At 46.0% G+C, this 22,820-nt stretch overlaps 1 protein-coding gene across 3 annotated transcripts in view; it reads left to right on the forward strand.

Moving 5' to 3' along the window:
• Positions 1 to 22,820, forward strand: part of HOMER1 (homer scaffold protein 1) — a 966,005-nt gene that overhangs the window by 296,390 nt on the left and 646,795 nt on the right. For 2 of the 3 annotated variants that reach the window (XM_085632251.1, XM_085632250.1), the window contains exon 2: positions 7,935 to 8,066. In XM_085632251.1, the coding sequence (XP_085488377.1) occupies positions 7,935 to 8,066 (132 nt within the window). Of the gene's footprint in view, positions 1 to 2,398; positions 2,492 to 7,934; positions 8,067 to 22,820 lie in introns of those variants that run through there. The other variant, XM_085632249.1, reaches the window with a different exon arrangement.

The raw sequence follows: 22,820 nt of genomic DNA on the forward strand, positions 1-22,820 counted from the left end.
AAAAACAAGTTACTTACCTTCGGTAACGCTTTTTCTGGTGGATACAGTATCTGCCTGTGGATTCCTCACTGACTCACCTGCCTCCCCGTTGTCCACCCTTGTATACCTACAATTCTAATAATGGTGTTTCAAAGTGTATTTGTTACTGTCAAAGGCATTGTGTTATTTCTTTTGCCTTTCTATTTATTTTCCACACTGGGTGTGTTGATTTGTATATTATGTACTGTGTATACTGTGTATATATTGTTGTCAGTCCGTTTGTGTGCCTCGAAGGCACGGAAAAAAGAGCGGAACTGACGTCATCACGCCGATGAGGTCTTCTTATGGAGCCGGTGACGTCAGCGGAGTCGCGAGTGGAGCCGTGTCTCTGTGACGTCGTCTTCGACCTCATCGCGTGGACTGCTACAAAAGTTTCCGAATGTTGCTGGCGCAGGGGATATTCACAAGGTGAGAAATCCACAAGCAGATACTGTATCCACCAGAAAAAGCATTACCGAAGGTAAGTAACTTGTTCTTTTGGCCCCCAGTTAGAGTGAGGAGGGCAGGGTTCCAAGGCTCTCCCTCACCGTTCGCCTGTCATCGATGGTCTCTCCAGCCGCCCTGGACCTATCGGACAGCCGCTTCCTCCGGTGCGGGCTCGTTGCACTCTGCACAAACTTCTGGCGAGGTGACTATGTCCTTCCTCTGATGCTTCCCCGGCTTGCCTCTCGCGGGTCGCTGCCCATGTAGTTAAGGCGCGGGGGGCATGCTCCCCCAAGCCCACCCTTACCTTTAGCTGGCACCTGCTGGTCACCTCGTGCCTCTCAGCGGGAGTGTCAGCCTCAAAGCACCGCATGATGCATACGTTGCCAACGCTGTCTCGGCCATGTCCCCCGCAAGTAGCACTATTTGGTGCTGTGCAAGCGATGAAAGCCTAATTGTATGGCACCCAGTATCTCTATAGATTACATGTGATTGCATAGTTATTCGGCAAAGTGGTCTTCTAAAATCTGGGCTTCAATGGTCAATAAAGATTTTGAATAGTAGTTCTTCATGATCATCATATCAGAATCTGTTTTCTTCAGTATAGGAAAGACATCATTTTACAGTCACTGTCATACTATGAGGAACATCTATCAATTCCGTATCTTGATTTCCTTATATTGATATTTATTAACTAGATCCAGTTTGGAGCCTACTGATTTGCCAAGGCCTGCCAGCTCAATGATGACACTTCTGAGAGTTTTGAATGGACAATACAGGCAGTGCGTGCATGGCTGTACCATGCGTATACTCCTATGCATTCCCATTCAATTAATCTGGTGGTTTTGCTTATTTTTGGAAACTACTTCCCTGGTGCTACTTTTGAGGCACCACTTGCAGACAATAGGGGAATTTCTACCAGGTGAGGGAGGAAGTCATCTTTTGCCCTATGATATATTTAAGAGAAAGGGGATGTGTTCACCATGGCCCTGTTTCTGTACTGTAGGCTCAGGTATCCGATTAATGCTCAATGTAACTCTTTTCCTATGGCCCTAAAAGAATTTGAACCTTTAACTAAACTGTTACAGTGGGAAGGGACTATGCACCTCGCATCATATTTTTATTAGAAGCACAGCAGGAAAATGTTTCAATGTAGGCAGACCCAGGACTCAGCAGGACCAGAAACTGGGGTACATACTCACTGATGACCAATAACAATTCTGCTGTCAGTAGACTAAGAAAATATATGTTCTTTAACAGTAAGTGTAGATGTGTAAAAGGTTAATCTTTTGCAGAGAGTATACCCCAGGCATGTAAAAAGTATTCTATTCCATTCTGGGAGGTGGATGCAGACAACTTTCATACACCAGATACTTTATTCACCTGGTTTGGAACTACCTGTAACCCCCCTTTTTTTATGGCAGCTTTGAGGAGAGGGTTTCTTTTGTTCTATCTGTAATTGTAGCAGGCTATTGAGGCTAGATCCTAAGTAGTGCTCCTGGGGTTTTGTTATGATGTTGGTATTTGAAAATTGCATGAACACCGGGGGTTTCTTGGCACTAGGGTACTACCAAATAGCCCCACAATATGATACCAGATAAGGGAAAGAGATGAGAGACAGCAGGGGACTAAATCAAGAGTCCACTAAAGGACAGACAAAAGATCCATGCTTTAATGAAGTAGTGGATTTCCATTTATTTCTGGAGGGAATTCCATCCTCTCCCTGTAAGGGGAATAAATGTGACCGCCAGTTATAGTCTAGACATATTTGGGTGCCGTTAGGAGATTGACAGAAGGTGAATGTAAACTTTGTTGTGGATTATAGATGAGGCTGCAGGCCTGAATAAATAACTATGGCTGTGTTGTAAATAGCCCTGTGTTTAGTGCATAAGGTTTTGAACTAAATGTGTTCCTTTACTGGTAGGCAGTGCAAATTATACAAGAAAGGAAGGCTATGACAGAATCTGGACATACCAACAGTTAGCCATGCAGCCTGATTTTGGAGCATCTGATCATGACAGAACATCAGGTAAACCCAGATAAGCAGAACTAGCATTATCTAGCTTTGAACCTATAATAACAAACACAGTCCATTTCTTAGTATCCACATTTAGGACTGGAAGGACTTTGCTGAGAATTTTCATCTGGAAATATAGATTGATACAAAAGTAGATTTTTGAACATAGGTAGCTTGCTCAAACTATGTCCAAACTGTGTGGGGTGAGAGAATGGAAGAGTATCCATCTCTGTGGGCCACTGGAAGTCGAGCCTAGGTCTGTTCTCCAGTTCAGCATTATGGGCTCCATTTTATCACCATAGAGCTTTAACCTAATGCTCCTCATCCACTCCAGAATCCTTTCCATAGAGTCCTGGAAACATACACCTGATGTAAGACTTTCTCCCAGCCATGCCATCATGTGGGTATCACTGGTGTACATATAGAAGTTAATGCCCATGGAGTGTATGGGAGAAACATGATGTGTGGACATGAATACTGGAGAAGATTGATCCACTCTTGCCCATTTGATTTCATGTTCTTATGTCACTTGGCAGAAACTGGGATGAAGGTTAACACTTGCAATACTAGCCAATGTGCACTTGTAGCCTACCAGCACAGCCAGTGGAGACCTCAATGAATACAAACATTTTCAGAAGAGACTAGATGAACCTAGTGCATTTATTTCTCCCGATTAGGATACCTATGCCCTCTTGCAACAAGAATCTAGTTCTGACTACATTGATGTACAAAACCTTTGAGACGTTTGCCTTCTGTTACCATTTCCTTTGTGTAAGTCGTCCTTTTTGGTGACCACAACCGTGGCCAGTCACAAAAGTGAGTATTTGTACATCAGAAACATTTCACACAGTTTCACAGAGATTGTTTTCATGATATTCTCCCTCACACAATAATGTTTTCACTGATAAAATAACATTTTGCCTTGTATAATGTTATGGCATAATTTATTTGTAGAGCTCTTGTATACAGATGCTTCTTGGTGCTTTAGAAAGACACAACCTGAAAATGTAACATCGACCGGGGAAAACGACTGAAGATATTTCATTATTATTAAGCCAGGTTTATAGCTGGCATCTAATACAGTTGATTTGTTTCTGCCCACAATATCAAATGGAGAAGGTTCCACAGTTTAAACGCTGCAGCACTAAAAGCACGGTCTCCTTAAGTGTCTCTTATGGTCATAGGGATGGCGTTTGGAGACTTGTTAGGATCTTAAAGGCAACTGGAGATTAACTGCATGGCTAGCTAACCTGGCAAAATATGTGATCTTCTGGAAGGTTTTGTAAGCACTTATGCTGCACTCATGCTGCAGAATTCTGCACTCATGCTGCAGAATTCTGAGGAAGTTGTGTAGATGTAAGATTGTTTCTGGCGATTTTAAGGTAGATTGATTTACCATAGACAAGATGTAACTGAATTATAGTGTTATTTGCTTACGTATGCAAAAAATGATCAATGAAGGCAAGTATCTTCTTTAAGTTGAAGGAATAGAGTGCTGTGCATCGACCTCCTAAATTCTGCACTACTGTCGAAGGATCGGGGAGGGGATAGGTAGGGGGGTTGTGCGAGGAGGGGGGGTGGGGGGGGTCTCTTTTGACCAGGTTCTGCTTGCTGAATTTGTTGGCTATTTCTTGATGATGCTAAAGGTCTCAATGAAAGGTTTTATCTTTTGATAAGGATGCTCTTGTGCACTAAATAGGTTACAAATAAGCCTAGTATCATCAGTATACATGTAAAAGTGTACTTCAGCTTAGTGAAACAATTGGGCAAAGGGCCTTATATAAATATTAATTAGAAATGGTGATTGACTTTGCATGACTTTGCAGTCTATATTTGAAAAGTACAAGGGAAGTGTGACCACTTGCACTCTCCCTGAAATACATGATCTTATCTACTTTAGAACTGCACTGGTGGACCCGCTTCTTCCAGGGTCTTGAACAGGATTTTGTGGTCAATGGTGGCAATTGCAGCTGACGACTCTAAGAGGACTAGCATGCTGGTATTCTCGGTTATCAATGCAGTGGTGAAGATCGAGGGCCAGTAAGACGCCAGCTCGTAGCTATTGCTTGGACAATAGCCCCATTAGGTCACTCGATTCTGTAAAGTCCTGAAGATGGAGCATGGCCACCTTTTCCAGACGTTTGCCCATATATGGGAGCAATGAGATGGGTCTAAGATTGTTCATGTTGTTGATTCCCAGGCGGGCTTTCTCACTTTGGCTGTCATCAAGAGGTCTGAAACCATGCCATGCTTTAAAAAGCTGATAAATAATAGGATGCCATTGCATAATCTGGGTGTACAGTGTGCTTTGCGCCTTTGTTGAGACAAACCAGGAATCTATCCTCTTCTGACTGACTTTTATGTGGCCTTTGAAGGCAATGATGGTGGGTGGACGGCTGCTAAGGCCACTTGCTTTCACGGTGTATGCAACAGATTGGGCGATGGATGTTCAATAATTGTCTAAAATTAAACTCGGACAAAACTGAGGTGCTACTTTTTGGCAAACGCCCATCATTTTGGTCTCCCAAATTTTGGCCTCAGGAAACGGGAGCTCTCCCAATTCCTGTTCCTAAAGTGAAAAATTTAGGAGTCAAATTTGATGGAAAGCTTTCCTTTGTGGGACATGCCAATGCCATCACCTCCACATGTTTCTTTATGTTCAAATCACTTAGGAAGGTTTTCCCCTTCATTCCTTTGGACCTTCGCAAGGCAGTGATAACCGCACTAGTAGTTTCAAAATGTGACTATTGTAATGGGCTTTTCCTGACAGCCCACAAAAAAGCCCTGCATGAGCTTCAAATGGCCAAAAATGCAGCGGCCAGACTGCGTCTAGGGTTATCAAAACATCGATCTCCCAATCTCTCCCATTACTTCACTGGCTCCCTCTGAGAAAGCAGGTAATGTTTAAGTCTCTGTGCATAGCTTTTAAGGCCCTTCATTATGATGGCCCAGAATCCATTGGACAGCTCTTTCAATGGTACACCCCTCCCAGGACTTTAAGATCTTCCTCCCAGGCCAATCTGGCTGTACCCAAAGTTAAGAAGGCTAATTGGGGAGGCAAGATTTTCCAGTGGCCACTGCCAAACTTTGTAACTCGATGCCTCTCAACCTAAAAACTACAAAAAAAACTGCTTACCTTTTGTTAAGCTCTTAAAACATGGCTGTTTAATAACTAGTACTGATCTCTAATTGATCTTCTGTATGGTCTACACGTTCTTTTGGCTTTTACCTACGTCTCTTTCCAACTGACTCGGAGTCAGCACCTAGACACCTACGGGTAGTAGTGCGCTTTAAAAATCTCATTTTCATTTAATTTCATTACTGGTTCCAGATGGATAATGTCCTCTTTCCTCCACTTTTACAGACTGTATTTGTGGCGTTTTATGGTCATGTTTGCTCTCAGAGACATACATCTAGCAGCAACATGACCTACCCCTCAAGCATTCTTCCAACACTATTCTGTCAAGGCTTCCTCCCAGAGCCATGCAACATTTGAGCAGGAGAGCTTTGTGACATGTTCACCGAGACCTTTTATTTTATTTTGCTGATTTATATAGTGTGAACTCAACCCGAAGTTATTGGAGCGCTTTACATGAGCACCAGTTACGTTACACAAGGACACATTCATTTTTTTGTTTTTTTTGGGCGGCACAGGGATATTAAGTAATTTGCCCAGAATCACAGGATGTGGAGTCTACCTCGAGGTTCGAATCTTGGTTTCCCATCTCCAAAGTCCGCAGTCTAGCCATGAGACCACATCGTCTCCCCAACAGACTTAAGCTGCTTGTTGCTCCCCTTCTCTTAGTCCTCATTTGCTGTGGAATTTACACACAGGTTGAGACTTGGAAAGAGCCAGAATGTAAGAGAAAGGGATAGTGTCCCTCTAAAGGTCTCATTACGAGTTGCCAGGAATAATACCAGATCTTATCCCACCCCTTGAATTCGGTTGCCAGGGTTTCCAGAAATTCCCAGAGCAGGAAATGACAATTATGTGGAGAATAACTGAATGAATCTGTGTTTCCACACTAAATCCCTTGCGTTTCTCGCTGGTGTTTCACATCGAGGTTTCAGCTACTTTGAGCATCCAAAATCTCTGTTTGAAATGCCATATAAATTGTAATCTTGATGGGGACAGTAACTCCTGTTACCATCCCCATCGGGATGACCAGATGTTTTCTTATTGAGACCCTGAGTACATAGGTTCTGTCCTATCATCAATACCCTCCCACTGATCTTCAGCTGTCAAAACACACAGCGATTGTTTTGTGATTTTTTTTTTTTTAACAGGAGCAAATGCAAGATTACGCGTGTGCATTGGGAGGGGGTGTGCTGCTTATGATGCATGCTTGGGTGTGCGGTACTGGAGCACAGTGCCCTGTGTCACCATCTTTAGAATCAATTTCCGGACCTGCCAAAAAGAAAGAGTTCCCACAATGTTGCTAATGGGGAATAAGCTAAGGGGTCTATTAGGATGGCGGGCGGATGGCTACTGCTGGTCCGGCGGTGACCATCCGCCTGCCATCGAAACCCAGAAAACCGCCAGTCCGATTTAGCATCGCGGTTGTGACCGCCGCGGTGTGATTTTCCGCCTGCCACTTTTCCGCCGGTTGCAGTCCACCCGCTTGCCTGGCGGGCAGAGCTGGACCGCTGCAATTGTTGCGGGTCAGGACCAAGCACCACCGGCACGATTATGATGCCGGCGAAAGCCAGCCTTTCCGCTGCGGTGGAACCGCCATGGAAAGGCATGCGGAAAATGTCTCCGGGGGCCTATTGCGGGCCCTGAATGTGTGGGGGGGGGGTGTGGGTGCACTGGGGGGTACCCATGGTGCCACCCTACATGTCCTTGTACCAGGTGGCAGGCACTGTGCAGTGCCTGCCACGCAGTGCAGTGACATGCATGACATGCTTCTTTTCACACCGCGGCGGTGCTGCTGGCAGCAGCAACCGCCGCAATGTTAATCGCCAGAATCCGACCGCCGCAGTCGGATTTCGACTGCGGAGCATCCTAATTGGGCCGGCAGTTATGCCGCGGTCCTTGCGGGCGGTCTTTTCCCGCTACCATGGCGGTCGGGGAGATTTTCCAACCGCCATCCTAATAGACCACCTAGTGTCTAAGGATAGCCGTAGCACAATGAATGTTAATTTATCATTCTCCCCTTCCTTATGTGGCATCTTTTGAATTAACTTTCTTTGCACCAATGGCAGCCTCGTTTTAAATCAGCGGCATGTGAAGTTGTAATTGTTCTTTATTCAAAAACTTAAATATACTTTAAGACTGTGCTACATTATGGATTCAATCCAAAGGGCCTCATAAAATGTAACTGTTTATTGATTCAAAACATTGTACTGTCTTCTCAGACGATTGACTGCCATTTGGCAGAGGCTCTAAAAGCCTGTGTGGCCGTTATTGACCAACATGCAGTCATTTATGTCTTTTTTTATTTTTTATTTCTAGGCAATAATAAATAGCACCATCTCTCCCAACATGACATTCACTAAAACATCACAGAAGTTTGGCCAGTGGGCAGACAGTAGAGCAAATACTGTCTATGGTCTGGGATTCTCCTCAGAACACCACCTCACAAAAGTAAGTAACTCCTTTAGGTACAATTCATGTGTATGGTATATTAAGGTATAATTGCAATCCTGTGTTGCTTGATGTTCTCCCCACAACGAAAGGTGGTGTGACAGCGCGAGTGGCTAACGCTGATTATCAAATACATTTGAAGTTTACCAAAATAGTAACTCTAACATCAGATCTGACGCATAACAATCTACTAACACGGTTCTGCATATAAGGAAACACTTTTTGAGAATCCCCCTGGATGATTAATTCGTCTCCTGAATACTTGACTGTTAGGCCATCCTAGACCCACGGCTAGGTTGCCATCGTTTATTTTAAGTCCTGATGAAGACCCGCTTGACGATTTAGTGTCGCTTATACTGGGTTGAAACGTCGACGACCATAGCTAGGACCAGTTCAAGACCTGTTTCCATACATACTTTGATTCATGAAACTGTGTCATTGCAACTTTCTTTGAAACTGGCCCTCTTCTTTTTATCGTGTACATAAAGATCATTTGTATTCATTTTTGTATATACTATGCACAATTTTGTCACTCATGTCACTTTTTCACTGATTCACAAACTTGTTCTATGGTGTACTACTTTGGTAACCGTGCTTTGTTATAAATGATGTGGGTGCCTATATGAATGATGCAATTTATATATAAAGAACAGCATTTCACCCACTAAATTTGACTTTGACTTTATCGTGATTTGTATGTTGTCATGGTATATGTGATTTGTACTTCATATTTTCTGTGGTCACTGTTACAAAGAGAATACTCTCTTCCATAATTGATGTATTCAATTGTGTCTTGATCCATTCGTAGAACAAAGTAATTGTTGGTCTTTGCCCGACAGAACCATTGGCATGTGGGCTGCTGAATTCATATCTGTGCATAGATCGCCGCCTAGTGTTGGGTCCGGATGTTTGCACGTTTTTGTCCTGGAAGAGTCTTCGAAGTATCGAAGTATCCTTGGATAGGTGACTCCTCCCCTGGACTACAGTGCGCATGGGCATCCTCTCCATCCTCAGATTGTTTTTTTCCGCCATTGGGTTCGGATGTGCTTATCTTGACTCAAGTTAGGAAAAACTCTTTTCAGGCCAAAAGGCCTCTAGTTCGCGTCGGTACTGTTCCCGATCGGGATCGATAGTATCTTTGTTAGTTTACTAACTTCCAGAACCAACTTTTTCGCATCTTACCCGACCATCGACCCGACATCGACGATGGAATCGAGGACACCATTCAAGCGGTGCCCTGTATGCAATGCGAAATATCCACACATCGACGTCCATCCGGTGTGCAACAAATGCCTTTCACCGGATCACGACGAATCTACATGTATGGCCTGTGCCCGATTTCGATCCAAGAAGACTCTCCGGAATCGACGAGCGGCGAGACTCGAGGCGCAGCAAGCGGCACCGGCCCCGGCCGACATCTTCAGCGCCGATACCGAAGATGTCGAAGAAGTGGAGAACCTACCCTCCAGCCCCGTTTCCGAACATGACTCCGGATCGGAAGACGTCGACGAAACACTCTTTCACAGAGATGAAGACGACACCGAGGTAGGAGACTACAATGAGGCCTTAGGGGCCGAAGAGAGTAGCTCCGATGACGAGCAAGGCCTACCCGTTCAGACTGAGGAAATCCCAGTGCAACAGTCTATGGCACCGGTCGAGGGATCGCCTTCGGGCCTTACCCAAGACCTATCCCGCAGTTCTTCGGCCCCGCCCTCGGGCCCGGCCTCGGACATTCAGCGGCAGCCATTAATGCCCAAACCGGCTGGTTTCCCTTCTTCGAAACCGAAACCAAAAGCTGTATTGGTTCAACTGAAACCGAAACCGAAAGTGGCGCTGGTCGGATCGAGGCCCTCCACACCTTCGACGCCAGCAAAACCCGTCGGCACCGAGCGCAACAAACGAGACTTCGGTGCCGAGCTCGAAGCGGCCGACGTCGGAGTCGACATACGGAAAAAGCCCTTCGGTGCCACCAAACCTACTCGGCTCCCGGCACCGACGCAATCGGCTCCGACCCCAAAGGTCATACTACCTGCCGCGTCTCACACCGCTTCGACGGCACCACCAAAGCCACACTCCTCGAAGGCGTCGACGGCCATTCCCGCCCCTCGACTCCACGACTCACCGGCGCCGAAAAAGTCCACGCCCGCCTCCACAGAACCGGTCGGCGCAAAGGAATCAAGGGCGCTCCAGGTTCCACCCGTTGCTGCGCAGCGCACCAAAAATAAAAATGTCCTCCAGGACACGTCGGGCTCCGAGCCAATAAAAGCTCCAACAGCCTCTTCGGCACCAGCCAACATTACTTTTGGCCTGCCACCATCCACGGCCCCGAAACTGTTCCAAATCAGGACACGGGTCACCCACACCACGATCACGCCTGCCGAACACTCTGCGGAGACGTCTCCATCGCATATCATCGACGCCGACACCGGCAGGATGATTATCCACAAAAGGAGAATAACTTCTGAACCAGCTTTGGACTCCTTCCGGATCCCACTTAAGAGAAAGCTGCCAGTGGCTTCAGAACCAGTTCTTTACGAACCTTTCCATTCACCCTACCAGGATCCACAATCCTTCTCTCCCACACACTCCGACACGGATGCGTTGGAGGACTACATGGGTGACCAAGTCCCCTACCCCGGAGGGATGGACCCTGATGGCCAACAGGACCCTGATCAAGCTTGGGATGACCCTGTAGACCCAGGTGCACCTATGGATGCACAGGACCCGCAACTCTATGGAGCAAAAACATCTCCCACAGAGGACACTGCCGCGTTCAACGCTCTAATTGAACGTGCTGCGGCCAATCATGGGGTGCAACTTCACTCTGACACCATCGAGGACGACTTTCTCATGGATACTTTCGCATCCTCAGAAAGGAATATAAAGACTCTGCCCATGTTAAAGGGGGTCCTCAAGCCAGCAAAGGACATCTTCAAGGAACCCACCAGGGCAAGAGTGATAAACCCCAGGATCGACAAGAAATACAGATCGGCGCCTGGGGACCCTACTTACATTAGAGGCCAATTACCTCTGGATTCCATTGTCGTTGCGAATGCTCGCAAGAGGGCGCACTCGCAAACAACAGGTGATGCTCCTCCCCCGGACAAAGAGTCCAAGGTGCTAGAGACCTCTGGCAAACGGGTTGCCGCCCAAGCAGCTAACATATGGCGCATTGCCAATACTCAAGCACTCCTCGCTCGCTATGATCGAGCGCACTACGACACATTAGGGCAACTACTCCAACATCTCCCTGACCAATACAAAGAAGGTGCAGAGATCCTCATCAGGGAGGGACAACTGCTCACAAATGCATCCATTAAGTGTGCACTGGATGCCGCGGATACAGCTGCCAGAGCCATAAACACTAGCGTCATGTTGCGACGACACGCCTGGTTGCGAATCTCCGGATTCAAACCAGAGGTACAAAATAACATCCTCAACCAACCTGTCAACCCCGACTACTTATTCGGGCCGGAGGTTGACACTACCCTAGAGAAAATAAAAAAGGACACGGACACTGCAAAGTCCATGGGGGCCCTACAGACGCAGTCCTTTCGGAGCGGCTCCTTTCGTCGCCCCGGAAATAGAGGAGCAGGTAGAGGACAGGGGTCACAGCAAACATACAACAAGGGCAACACACAAAACACCTACGATAAAAACACCCGGGGTGGATATCGCGGCTCCAGCACAAAGGGCAGAGGACGCGGCTACGGCAACACCAGGTCCTCTCCCAAGAACAAGCAGTGACGCCCTCTCCCTTCCTCCCGACCACATAACACCTGTCGGGGGAAGGCTACAAAGGTTCCTGTCCACGTGGAACTCCATCACCACGGACAGGTGGGTCAAAGATATTGTCAAATACGGTTACTGTCTAGAACTAACATCCACTCCACCCACCATACCTCCAAAAAACCGTCCTATGTCCTCAGAGCACTTAACGCTCTTACAGCAGGAGGTGCAAAGCATGCTTCTAAAAGGCGCAATCGAGGTCGTACCCGTCCACGAGCAAGGTACGGGGGTGTACTCCCTGTACTTTTTAATACCGAAAAAGGACGGGTCACTCAGACCTATATTAGACCTGAGACCCCTGAACCAGTACATTCTTTCCGAGCATTTTCACATGCTCACTCTACAGCAAGTCCTCCCGCTGCTCAAGCAGGGAGACTTTCTGGCCACACTGGACCTCAAGGATGCGTATTTCCACATACCCATTCACCCCTCACACAAGAAATACCTCAGGTTCACTGTTCAAGGGCAGCACTACCAATTCAAAGTCCTTCCCTTCGGCGTGACAACAGCACCCAGGGTGTTCACAAATTGCCTAGCTACTGTGGCGGCACATCTACGGAGGCAGCACATACACGTCTACCCTTACCTGGACGACTGGCTCGTTCAAGCGAAGTCAGCCCAGCAATGTGCCAGCCACATGTCCCGCACCATCCACCTCCTTCACAGTCTGGGGTTCTCACTAAATTACCCAAAATCCCATCTCCAGCCCGCACACGTACAACAGTACCTCGGTGCGACTATAGACACTCTGGCGGCCACAGCTCAGCCAAATTTAGTGAGAATCAACAGCATGCAAATGCTGATTTCCAAGTTCAAACCACAACACTCCCTTCCCGCGCGAGTGTTCATGCAGTTGATAGGCATGATGGCCTCCTGCATCTTCATAGTCCCACATGCGAGACTACATATGCGCCCGCTTCAGGAGTGCTTAGCACGTCAGTGGAATCAGGCTCAAGGACAGTTGAAAGACCTAGTGTTGGTGAGCGGTCGGGCATACAACTCTCTGCATTGGTGGAATCCACAAAACCTTTGCAAGGGCCGACCGTTCCAAGAGCCTGTCCCACAGATAATACTGACGGCGGACGCGTCTCTCCAGGGATGGGGAGCTCATGTACTCCATTACACAGTGCAGGGACTATGGACACAACAACAAAAGAAGATGCACATCAACCTTCTAGAGCTGATGACAATCTTCCTCGCTATGAAAGCATTCAAAGTACACTTGTGCAACAAAGTCGTGTTGATCCGGACGGACAACATGACTGCAATGTACTACATACAGAAGCAGGGAGGAACACACTCTCCACAGTTGTCTCATCTGGCTCAGAGCCTGTGGAAGTGGGCCATTCAGAGGAACATGTTCCTCATGGCAGAACACCTCCCCGGCAAGGACAACCAGATGGCGGATCTGCTCAGCAGACACAGCCACCAGATGCACGAGTGGGAGTTACACCCATCAGTACTCCAACCGTACTTCCAGCAGTGGGGTCATCCAGAGATAGACCTATTCGCGACAAGCGAAAACGCAAAATGCCAAAGCTTTGCCGCCAGGTTCCCACATCCGCAGTCGCAGGGCAATGTGATATGGATGAACTGGTCCGGCAGATTTGCGTACGCTTTTCCCCCAGCACCACTGATACCGCTGGTGGCACGCAAACTCAGACAACACTCACTGACACTCGTCCTGGTTGCTCCAACGTGGGCACGCCAGCCATGGTACACCACCTTTCTCGAACTTTCCGTGGTGCCGCATCAAAGGCTGCGGATCAAACCCGCGCATTTGACGCAGAACCATGGAGAGATTCAGCACCCAGATCCGCAACAGCTGAACCTGGCAATCTGGCTCCTGAAGTCCTAGAGTTTGGCTACCTAAACCTGCCACCTGACAGTATGGACATCATTAAGGAGGCCAGGAGACCCACTACCAGAGCTTGCTATGCAGCCAAATGGAAGAGGTTCGTCATTTATTGCAATAATAATGACATTAACCCGCTAGACGCATCCATCCAAAACATTATTTGTTACCTATTACACCTATACCGATGCAATCTGGCGTACACCTCTATACGTGTCCATTTGACCGCAATCTCAGCCTATCTACAAACCAGGCAGCACCTCTCTCTATTCAGAGTGCCTGCCATCAAAGCATTCTTGGAAGGACTCAAACGAGTCATTCCACCTACCCACCCACCAGCCCCAATGTGGAACCTCAACTTGGTCCTCACACGCCTGATGGGTCCACCCTTTGAACCTCTACACTCATGTGGGATTCAATTCCTTACCTGGAAAGTAGCTTTCCTAGTAGCGATAACTTCTTTACGAAGAGTTAGTGAACTCCAGGCACTAACCGTCCAAGAGCCACTCATACAGGTTCACGCCAACAGGGTCGTACTACGTACCAACCCCAAATTCATGCCTAAGGTGGTATCGCAGTTCCATATGAATCAAACTATTGAACTGCCTGTTTTCTTTCAAAACCCACAAACTGTCGCAGAAAGGGCACTCCATACACTAGATGTGAAAAGGGCCCTCATGTATTATATCGACAGGACCAAACCCTTTAGAAAAACAAATCAACTTTTCGTTGCCTTTGCCCCACACCACAAAGGTAACGCTATCTCCAAAGCAGGAATAGCCAGATGGATCGTTAAATGTATTCAAATTTGCTATCAAAAGGCTAAACGCACTTTAACGATTCCCCCTCGAGCCCACTCAACACGTAAGTTAGGGGCCTCCATGGCTTTCCTAGGAAACATTCCTTTGCATGACATATGTAGAGCAGCCACCTGGTCCACTACACATACATTTACCAAACACTATTGTGTAGATGTGCAATCAAAACAGCAGGCAGCTGTAGGACAGGCTGTTCTCAAAACTCTTTTTCAGACCGCTGCAGCTGGCACGGGTAGCCGCCGCTAATAAGAGGGCACTGCTATATATTCTATGCACAGATATGAATTCAGCAGCCCACATGCCTCGAACTGAATATGCTACTTACCAGTATGCATCTGTTCTTGGCATGTAGGGCTGCTGACATTCATATCGCCCTCCCTCCTCCCCGGCGCCTGTAGCAGCTGCAGCTCTCAGAATTACTGTAAGCATGGTCATCACTTTCTGTATCTACTCCATCACGGCCACAATGGCGAAAAACAATCTGAGGATGGAGAGGATGCCCATGCGCACTGTAGTCCAGGGGAGGAGTCACCTATCCAAGGATACTTCGAAGACTCTTCCAGGACAACAACGTGCAAACATCCGGACCCAACACTAGGCGGCGATCTATGCACAGATATGAATGTCAGCAGCCCTACATGCCAAGAACAGATGCATACTGGTAAGTAGCATATTCATTCTTATAGTGCGTATGCCCAAGTTCTGAGGGACACAGGGTTACCCCATTGTTCAGATAATATAATTGATGTAATAGCAAACAGATGTTTTGGATGCTGCGCGGAAAACGTTGAACAAGAAATGCTTTATTATCTTCTATAGCCAAGCAATATGACTAAAAAATAATGTAAAATATACTTGTAGTTATGTACTAATGATTCAAATATTTTCCCCTATGAGGACGAGAAATATTTAAAATAATAATAAGAATTGTGACAATAATACTTATTTGTCCACCACACTACAAAATGGCAGTTTGTACTGATGTTACTACTAGTCAACTAAATCTCAGTAAGACGAAGGACTGAATCATCTTTAAATTCATGCCCCTAGTGAGATCTACTGCAGCAACAAATGATGGACATAATGCTGAATAATTCTTACATTCAGGAGATCTGGGTTAAATCCAATGCTCTTCTGCTTGCTACGCCACCCCAGTTTGGACCCAGTGATATGTAAATCAGACTTGACCCTGCTCCTCATGTGAACAGTCCAGCCTTAACTGCCAAGCTGGGTCCTCACTGCACCAGAAACAAGCATCCTGGGGCCGGTTTCGGGACATCAACCCTCATCATCCAGACTAGCTTGAATCCAGTGGCATAGCAAGCAAGGGACCCAGGTCCGGCATACCCATCCTACTTAGGGCGAAAAGTACGAGATCACTGGCAGCAGTTTCCCTAACTTGGCTTACAAGCCAATGCTAAGTTACCGATTTAGTGTATTCTTTGCTATGGAATTGAAGAGTAGATGAAAAATTGACGTGGATGCCATTTGACCGCCATAAGTTCTAGACCTCCCCTTAGGTGTTTTAAAATATTTTAGATAGTATGATTGTATAAAAACAAGATTCTTTCTGCTTCTGGTGGACAAAGGGCAGTGCTCATTTAATCCACAACTCCGTCCATCAAGCAGTAGTGCAGGAGCTGTGCGCTCGTCGTTGAATATATTTGCTAGGCTCACTAACGTCAAATGAGCTCACTGATGACAAATTTTAGTAAGGTGCAAAGTGTTAGTTCACATGCATCTTGGTACACTCAGACTTTAAAATGTGATTTGTTTTGTTTCTTTTTGATGATGTGTTTAAATAATACTAAGGAGCCGATTCCGATTTCGGCCGAAAAGGCTCCGAACGATGGTCAGAGCCCTTCCGACCGAATCGGAACGTGTCAGCCGGATTCCTTTCCGACCGAGCCATTCCGATGGGCTCGGTCGGAAAGGAATCCGACTCGGATTTACGGATGGCTGACAACAGGCTCAGAGAGCCGGTCCGCCGTCCGGAAATCCCTCAGTACTCCCCCGGCCGCCTCTTTACGACCAAGGGAGTACTATGGCAGTTTTTCACTGCCTTTTCATGCCGGTGTTTCCGGCACGAAAAGGCAGTCGGAAACTGTCTTTTGGGGCCCCCAGTAGAGCCCCCATGGATGCGAGGCTGCCGAATGGCGGCCTGGGGGCACCTATGTGGATCCCTGCATCCGGTGGCAGTCACCTTGGGGTGCCAGCCACAGGGTGCAGGGATGAACTGCACCCCTGCTTTTCACAATGCAAGCATGTATTCCGCTCGGAATGCATGCTTGCATTGTGAAGTATACGAGTCGCATCGCACTTGCAGGGCCTTTACCGACGACAGCTGGTCGGTCGGTTACGGCTCCTGACCGATGTCGGACGGACCTAAGTCCCGTCCGACATCGGAATCGGCCCCTAAGTGTTATCTTTGTTTTTCTATTTTTAGTTTAATCTTTGATACATAACTGGTCAATAAACAGCAAAGTTTCAACAAATGTATATCAAAGAGAAAAGCAGCTGGCAAAATGAAATTTAAATGTCAACAATGTGAATCTGGGGGTGGAAGGATTGGGGACTAGTAAACTGCAGACAAGCAAACTAATAAAGGCCATTCACACCAAGATGGGGAAGCATAGAGGCAAGTAATAAAATAAAAGGGAGCAAGATGAAATTAAAATGGGTGATAGGCATAGGATTATAAATTATTGACATGTTGATAACAGGTAATCCACGTTCCTTAAGTAAGTAAAGCAGAGATCCAGCCACATAGCACTGACCATTTTGTCTGTCAGCCGCTTGTGTGAAGTCGACCATATACAAAAGAAGAAGAAATGGGGCAACGCTGGTGATGATGTGCAAGGAAATTCTGTGATGTAGCACAGAAATAACACACATGCAGCAGTGCATAATTTAGAGGTGGTGCAGAGCAATCTTGCTGTATATTAGAACAAAGGTTGTAAGATAGAAGTATTCAGGTTGAAAGCTGTACATGGCCACATAGAGATTACAGGCAGGGGTGAGGAAATGTTTCAAAAATCTACTTGGCCCGGGGACAAAATATTACATAAATCTACTAGTGCTGGGAAGGTAACTGCTTGCCCCACCTACTCCATAAATCACTATGGTAGGTCTGCACGGAGAGACCCTGCACAGCAATCAGTGCAACATACTGTGCAATATATATTTCAAGTGCCAGTCCAATTAAGTAGTGCATGGTCATGCATGCCTAAATGCAACTGTTGTTCTGGCTGGCTGTACAGCATCTGTGCAGATGTGTCACTGTGCACTGCACTCAATTATCAACTATTTTGCATGTAACACATTTTCATATGTAGAGAAATAGTACCTAAAGACAAATGGCAGACTGCATTTCTTGAAGTGTTTTGGCACAGTCCAAACTGTGTTGAAATATTGAAATATGAACCTGTAGTACTCATAGCTGTCCAGCTTAAAAAACCCTCCGATGTGATGCGCTGAGAAGTACAAATACACAAGAGGCAGGTGTGATGTGATTATATTATGGTGCACTCACTGCTACATCTCCACATTCTTCTCCCACACAAAGAGCATATGTAGCACTGACATTAGCTGTACATGGTTCTCTCTTGCAATTAGTAATGGCTGCAGCAGAGTAAGCTTCCCTAACATGAAGAGGTGCAGATCAGCAATGGATGTTCAAGTTTGTCTTCTTCAGATATGTAGAACATGTAGCAGTCACGCAGCTGAAAAGCAAGTGTTAGTCTCACAGTGAAGGTAAGGAGTGTTAAGTTGAAAAGACAATAAATCTAGAAGTGGAAAGCTGAGCATCATTGAGACGGGGACTAGTGAGTAACTGCACCCACTCAACATTTGATGTCACACCCATGGCAGCAAGTCCTGAATACTGTATTCAGAAGGCAGTGTGAGTGCAGCGGTGGTAGCAGGCACAGTGTACAAGGCTGGAAAAGGTGCTGTCTGCTCAGTGGTTGAAGTGCATTAAACAAAAGTGTGGGAACTGTGATGCTGAACGAAATTGGGGAGGCAGGGTGAGTGAATCTGGGGGCAGGGTCAAAGCAGTGGCTAAAAAACCCAAAATAATTTCTAACTTTTTGTGGTCTTTCACCTTCAGGTAACTACATGTATAATAATGGACAGCTTTAATTGAACTGAAAGTTATGTTGATCAGTGGGAAATGCGGTGTCAGACATTATGAAACTTCTATTAGTTCATGCACTGACCAAACCATGAACATTTAGCACAACAGGCAGGACAGATCATCCTAAACACAGGCACCCACATGTGCAGACTGCACATGCATTCCTATGCACGGGTGGCTGTGCAAGTTTCGCTGCAGATTTCTGATGCTAGCCACAGGCAACCGTCTTGCAGGTCACTGAACTCCACCAGAGACAACATCAAACTGTCAAAGAGCTGGATCAGCCCTTGACTACCTGGGGTAGAGGTGGAGGCTGTGAGATGCCTCGCCACTGGGTCTCTGCTGAAAACGGTTGTGGTCACCAGAGGTGGAAGGGGTGGGTTCTGCTCACATGCAATGAAACAGCTCTGTATCCACGGGGGCCTGTCTTGGAGGCTTTGAAGCACCTAGTAGTGACACTGAACCAGTGACAATGTGAGGTTATGACCCTGAAAACCCCCAAAAATCATTTCTGTAGTCGGAATAAAAAATAATGTGGAGGGGCAAGTGCAGGCATCGAGAGGAAATTCTGTGCCAGGGGAGTGTTAGGGGTAATTGGCCAATTTTCAGTTCTATAAATTCCACCAGTTCCGTCGTAGCTTGTAAATATACACAATAGTTACAACTGACGTTAGACCACGAGTGGGAAATGCTTTTCTTTGTTGTCTCCTGGAAGAAAGCAGACAATGTGTGCCCCCGAATGCGCAACATGTAATGTGCCAAAGGGGAAGGGTGCCAGGCATCCTCTGATCGAACTGATGTGGTTTCACCCATACAGTTAAACTGCAAGTAATGAGCTGTGAGAAACATCTTAGGAGAGGCTTTGGGGAGAAAGAGACCGGGCCGAGGCGCTTGCAGCACGTGGCTGCACGAAGCAGTCACGATCCAAGCAGTTATTTAATAATGTTGTTACACAGGCACATGTTCCGAAAAATAGCAGAAAAATAAGGCGAAGGAGAGAGAATGAGACTAATACTGTTAACTCGTGTCACATTGTGTGCGATGTGAGGCGCATACTATATTAGCCCACCAATGAATGAGTGTCTGCGATAGGTGACTGATTCGGGACACTGGAATTTCAACATCTCTTCTTCTTTACATATATTATGTAACAGCACACAGCAGCTCACTGTTCACCACCTCAATTCTCATCCGGGCAAAAAGTAGCCGACTTCGATCACGCACTTTGCAGGTAACGGATAGCAGCTTCTGTCGCACTCTGATAAAGGAAATGAATACAAATCACATTCCCGCCCACCACTTTTAAAATCCACCAGCTTTCACAGGCAATACGCGGTAAAACAAACATATTGCTTGTTTGCTCTAATGCTACTGTGTGGTGGTTCTGAGCGCGGGAATTTTAAATGTTTACACCCCAGTACAATTCTTTAACGCCACATTTCGTATAATATGCGTTGCTGCATACCTGAGCTCCACTTAAAAAGCAGTCCGCTCCAAACCCCAAGTTAGTGCGCTCTGTTTTCTTTTGTGGAATCTGAACTGGGCACTCGGTAATGCCGTCATTTTTACTGCAATCCACGGAGCTCTCAGCAGAATGTTTGCATTGCCTGTTCCCTTTGCGAGCAGCGAGGATAAAGTGAACTGTATTCCAACGCCCCTGATGCCGCAAGCTCACTTGGCATTAGCCTGGAAATATTAATGCCCCCCGCCTCCTCACCCCAGTTTCAGGTCGCGCCACCATCCGTGAGATATTTGTGCTATCCTCTTGTGTTGAAATGGAGACAGCTTCCGCACGGTTCTGCACGTCCACCCCATTGAGGAAGCAAGACACCCGATTGCTGAGATTGCCGCTTGTTGAGAATGAAGATTCAGTCCCCCAGCCAATCACTGGCTGAGCCCAGTCATGGGCTGCTAGCCAATCAGAGGCCTCAAAAGTGTCTGCAGCTCCCCGCCAGCCTTTTTGATTGTCTGAGACCCAGAGTGTCCACAGCCTGTATCATGTACGCGATTTAATGTCTAGTTGTCCGTCGGACAAAATAGACATTACATCTTCTTGCCTATGGTAAAAATCAACATCGTTCGGGCGTCGGGCGATATGATTTCCCCACCCCTGTACAGGGTAGGAATTAACAGAGGGACAGGGATGTAAAACATTCAGACATTGTGGCCACAGTTGGAGAGTTACTGCAGATAGGCCAGAGATAGCAAACAGTAATAATTATCCGAGGAAGAGAGAATCACTGAAAAAATAGCGACCTCAAAAATATCGAGGTACAAAAATATTGTGACAAAAATATCGAAGTCAAGAATATCGACATTCTATCTACATCATGGTAAGTACAAAAATATTGAAAAAAAATAACGATGTCAAAAATATCGTTGTTCAAAATATCGTTTTTTATGTTAAAAAATAATGTAAAATAAATAATACATATAATTAAAAGAAACGTAGTTAAAAATAGTTAAAATAAAAACTGATACATCTAGGGGCCAATTCCGATCCGGGTCGGAAGGGCACCAAACGCGATCCGGCCGGAAAAACTACGAGCCGTACGCGTGTTTTCCGGCCGACTCGTACAGCTGTACGAGCGAGCAAGTACGATGCGAGCTACATGAGATTCACCGAACGAGTCGTTTCCGGGTCCGAACCGCTCCGTACGTCTCGGTCGGAAGCTAACCGTGGCGTGCAATGGATGCGATTTACAACCGAGCCAGTACGATGCACGCGTCGGACAGCCTGTGCAAGCCAGAGTGTCCGGCTCGCAAAAGCTCCCGGAGTCGGACTTCGGGGGTCTGTGTCGGACCACCTGACGCCCGCAGCCCTACGACTCGGACACAGGGGGAGACCTATGGGTCTCCCCAACACAGGCATGTACGGCGCGGATGGCACCGACTCGTACCCACTGTAGGGGGCGCACTTGTTCAGTCAATGGGAGCGCATGTACGCGTCGTACGACCGGCACCCATTGACTTCTATGGGAGTCCGACCGAACCAAGTCCGACAGCATACGGCCGCATTGTACTCGCTCGGTCGGACTGTAGGGGTCCGGCTCGGTCGGAAAACACTCCGGATCCGACTCGGTCGGAGTGCTTTCCGACCCGGATCGGAATCTGCCCCTTAATGTTAATATAAATGAAACATATACATGTAAAATATAATATATATACTTGATAATATTCATACATAATTATTTTTATAACTTCTATATTGTTAAAAATATTTTATAAATGATAAATACAGACATTCACATACAAAAATAATATTATTAAAAATGTGAAAAATATATTTAACAAATTAAAAAAATTACAATATATATATATTTAAACTATACACAACATTAAGTAAAACAATACAGAAAAATATTGGATAGCAGAGGGGAAAAAATACTATTCCCACTCCAAAGAGTGCAACAGTAGGGAAAGTGTTGGTTAGCAAAAGGATTACAATTACTATTCCCACTCCAGTGAGTGCAACAGTAGGGAAAGTGTTGGATAGCGAAAGGGTAAACATTTCTATTCCCGCTCCAGTGAGTGCAACAGTAGGGAAAGTGTTGGATAGTGTAGGGGTAAACATTACTATTCCCCCTCCAGTGAGTGCAACAGTAGGGAAAGTGTTGCATAGCGTAAGGGTAAAAATTACTATTCCCACTCCAGTGAGTGCAACAGTAGGGAAAGTGTTGGATAGCGTAGGGGTAAAAATTACTATTCCCACTCCAGAGAGTGCAACAGTAGGGAAAGTGTTGGATAGAGAAAGGGTTAAAATTACTATCCCCACTCCAATAAGTGCAACAATAGGGAAAGTGTTGCATAGAGTAGGGGTAACAATTACTATTCCCACTCCAGAGAGTGCAACAGTAGGGAAAATATTGGATAGCGTAGCAGTTAAAAAAACATATTTATCAATTAAATAATTTTTTTAAATTAAATAATGATTTAGTAATAAATTAACAATAAATTAATTAGAAATATCAATAAATAAAAATTAATAATTACTTTATTAACATTAAATTACTTCCCACCCTATTCCCCAATAAACACAAAACCCACTCCGCATAAAATTTAACACAATTAATATAATTATCAATTAATTAATCAAAATTAATTAGCAATTAATATTAATAAATAATTACTTAGTTATAATAAATTATTTCCCACCC

Source organism: Triturus cristatus, chromosome 2_1 (assembly GCF_964204655.1).
Source record: "Triturus cristatus chromosome 2_1, aTriCri1.1, whole genome shotgun sequence".
NCBI classification, from domain to species: Eukaryota; Metazoa; Chordata; class Amphibia; order Caudata; family Salamandridae; genus Triturus; species Triturus cristatus.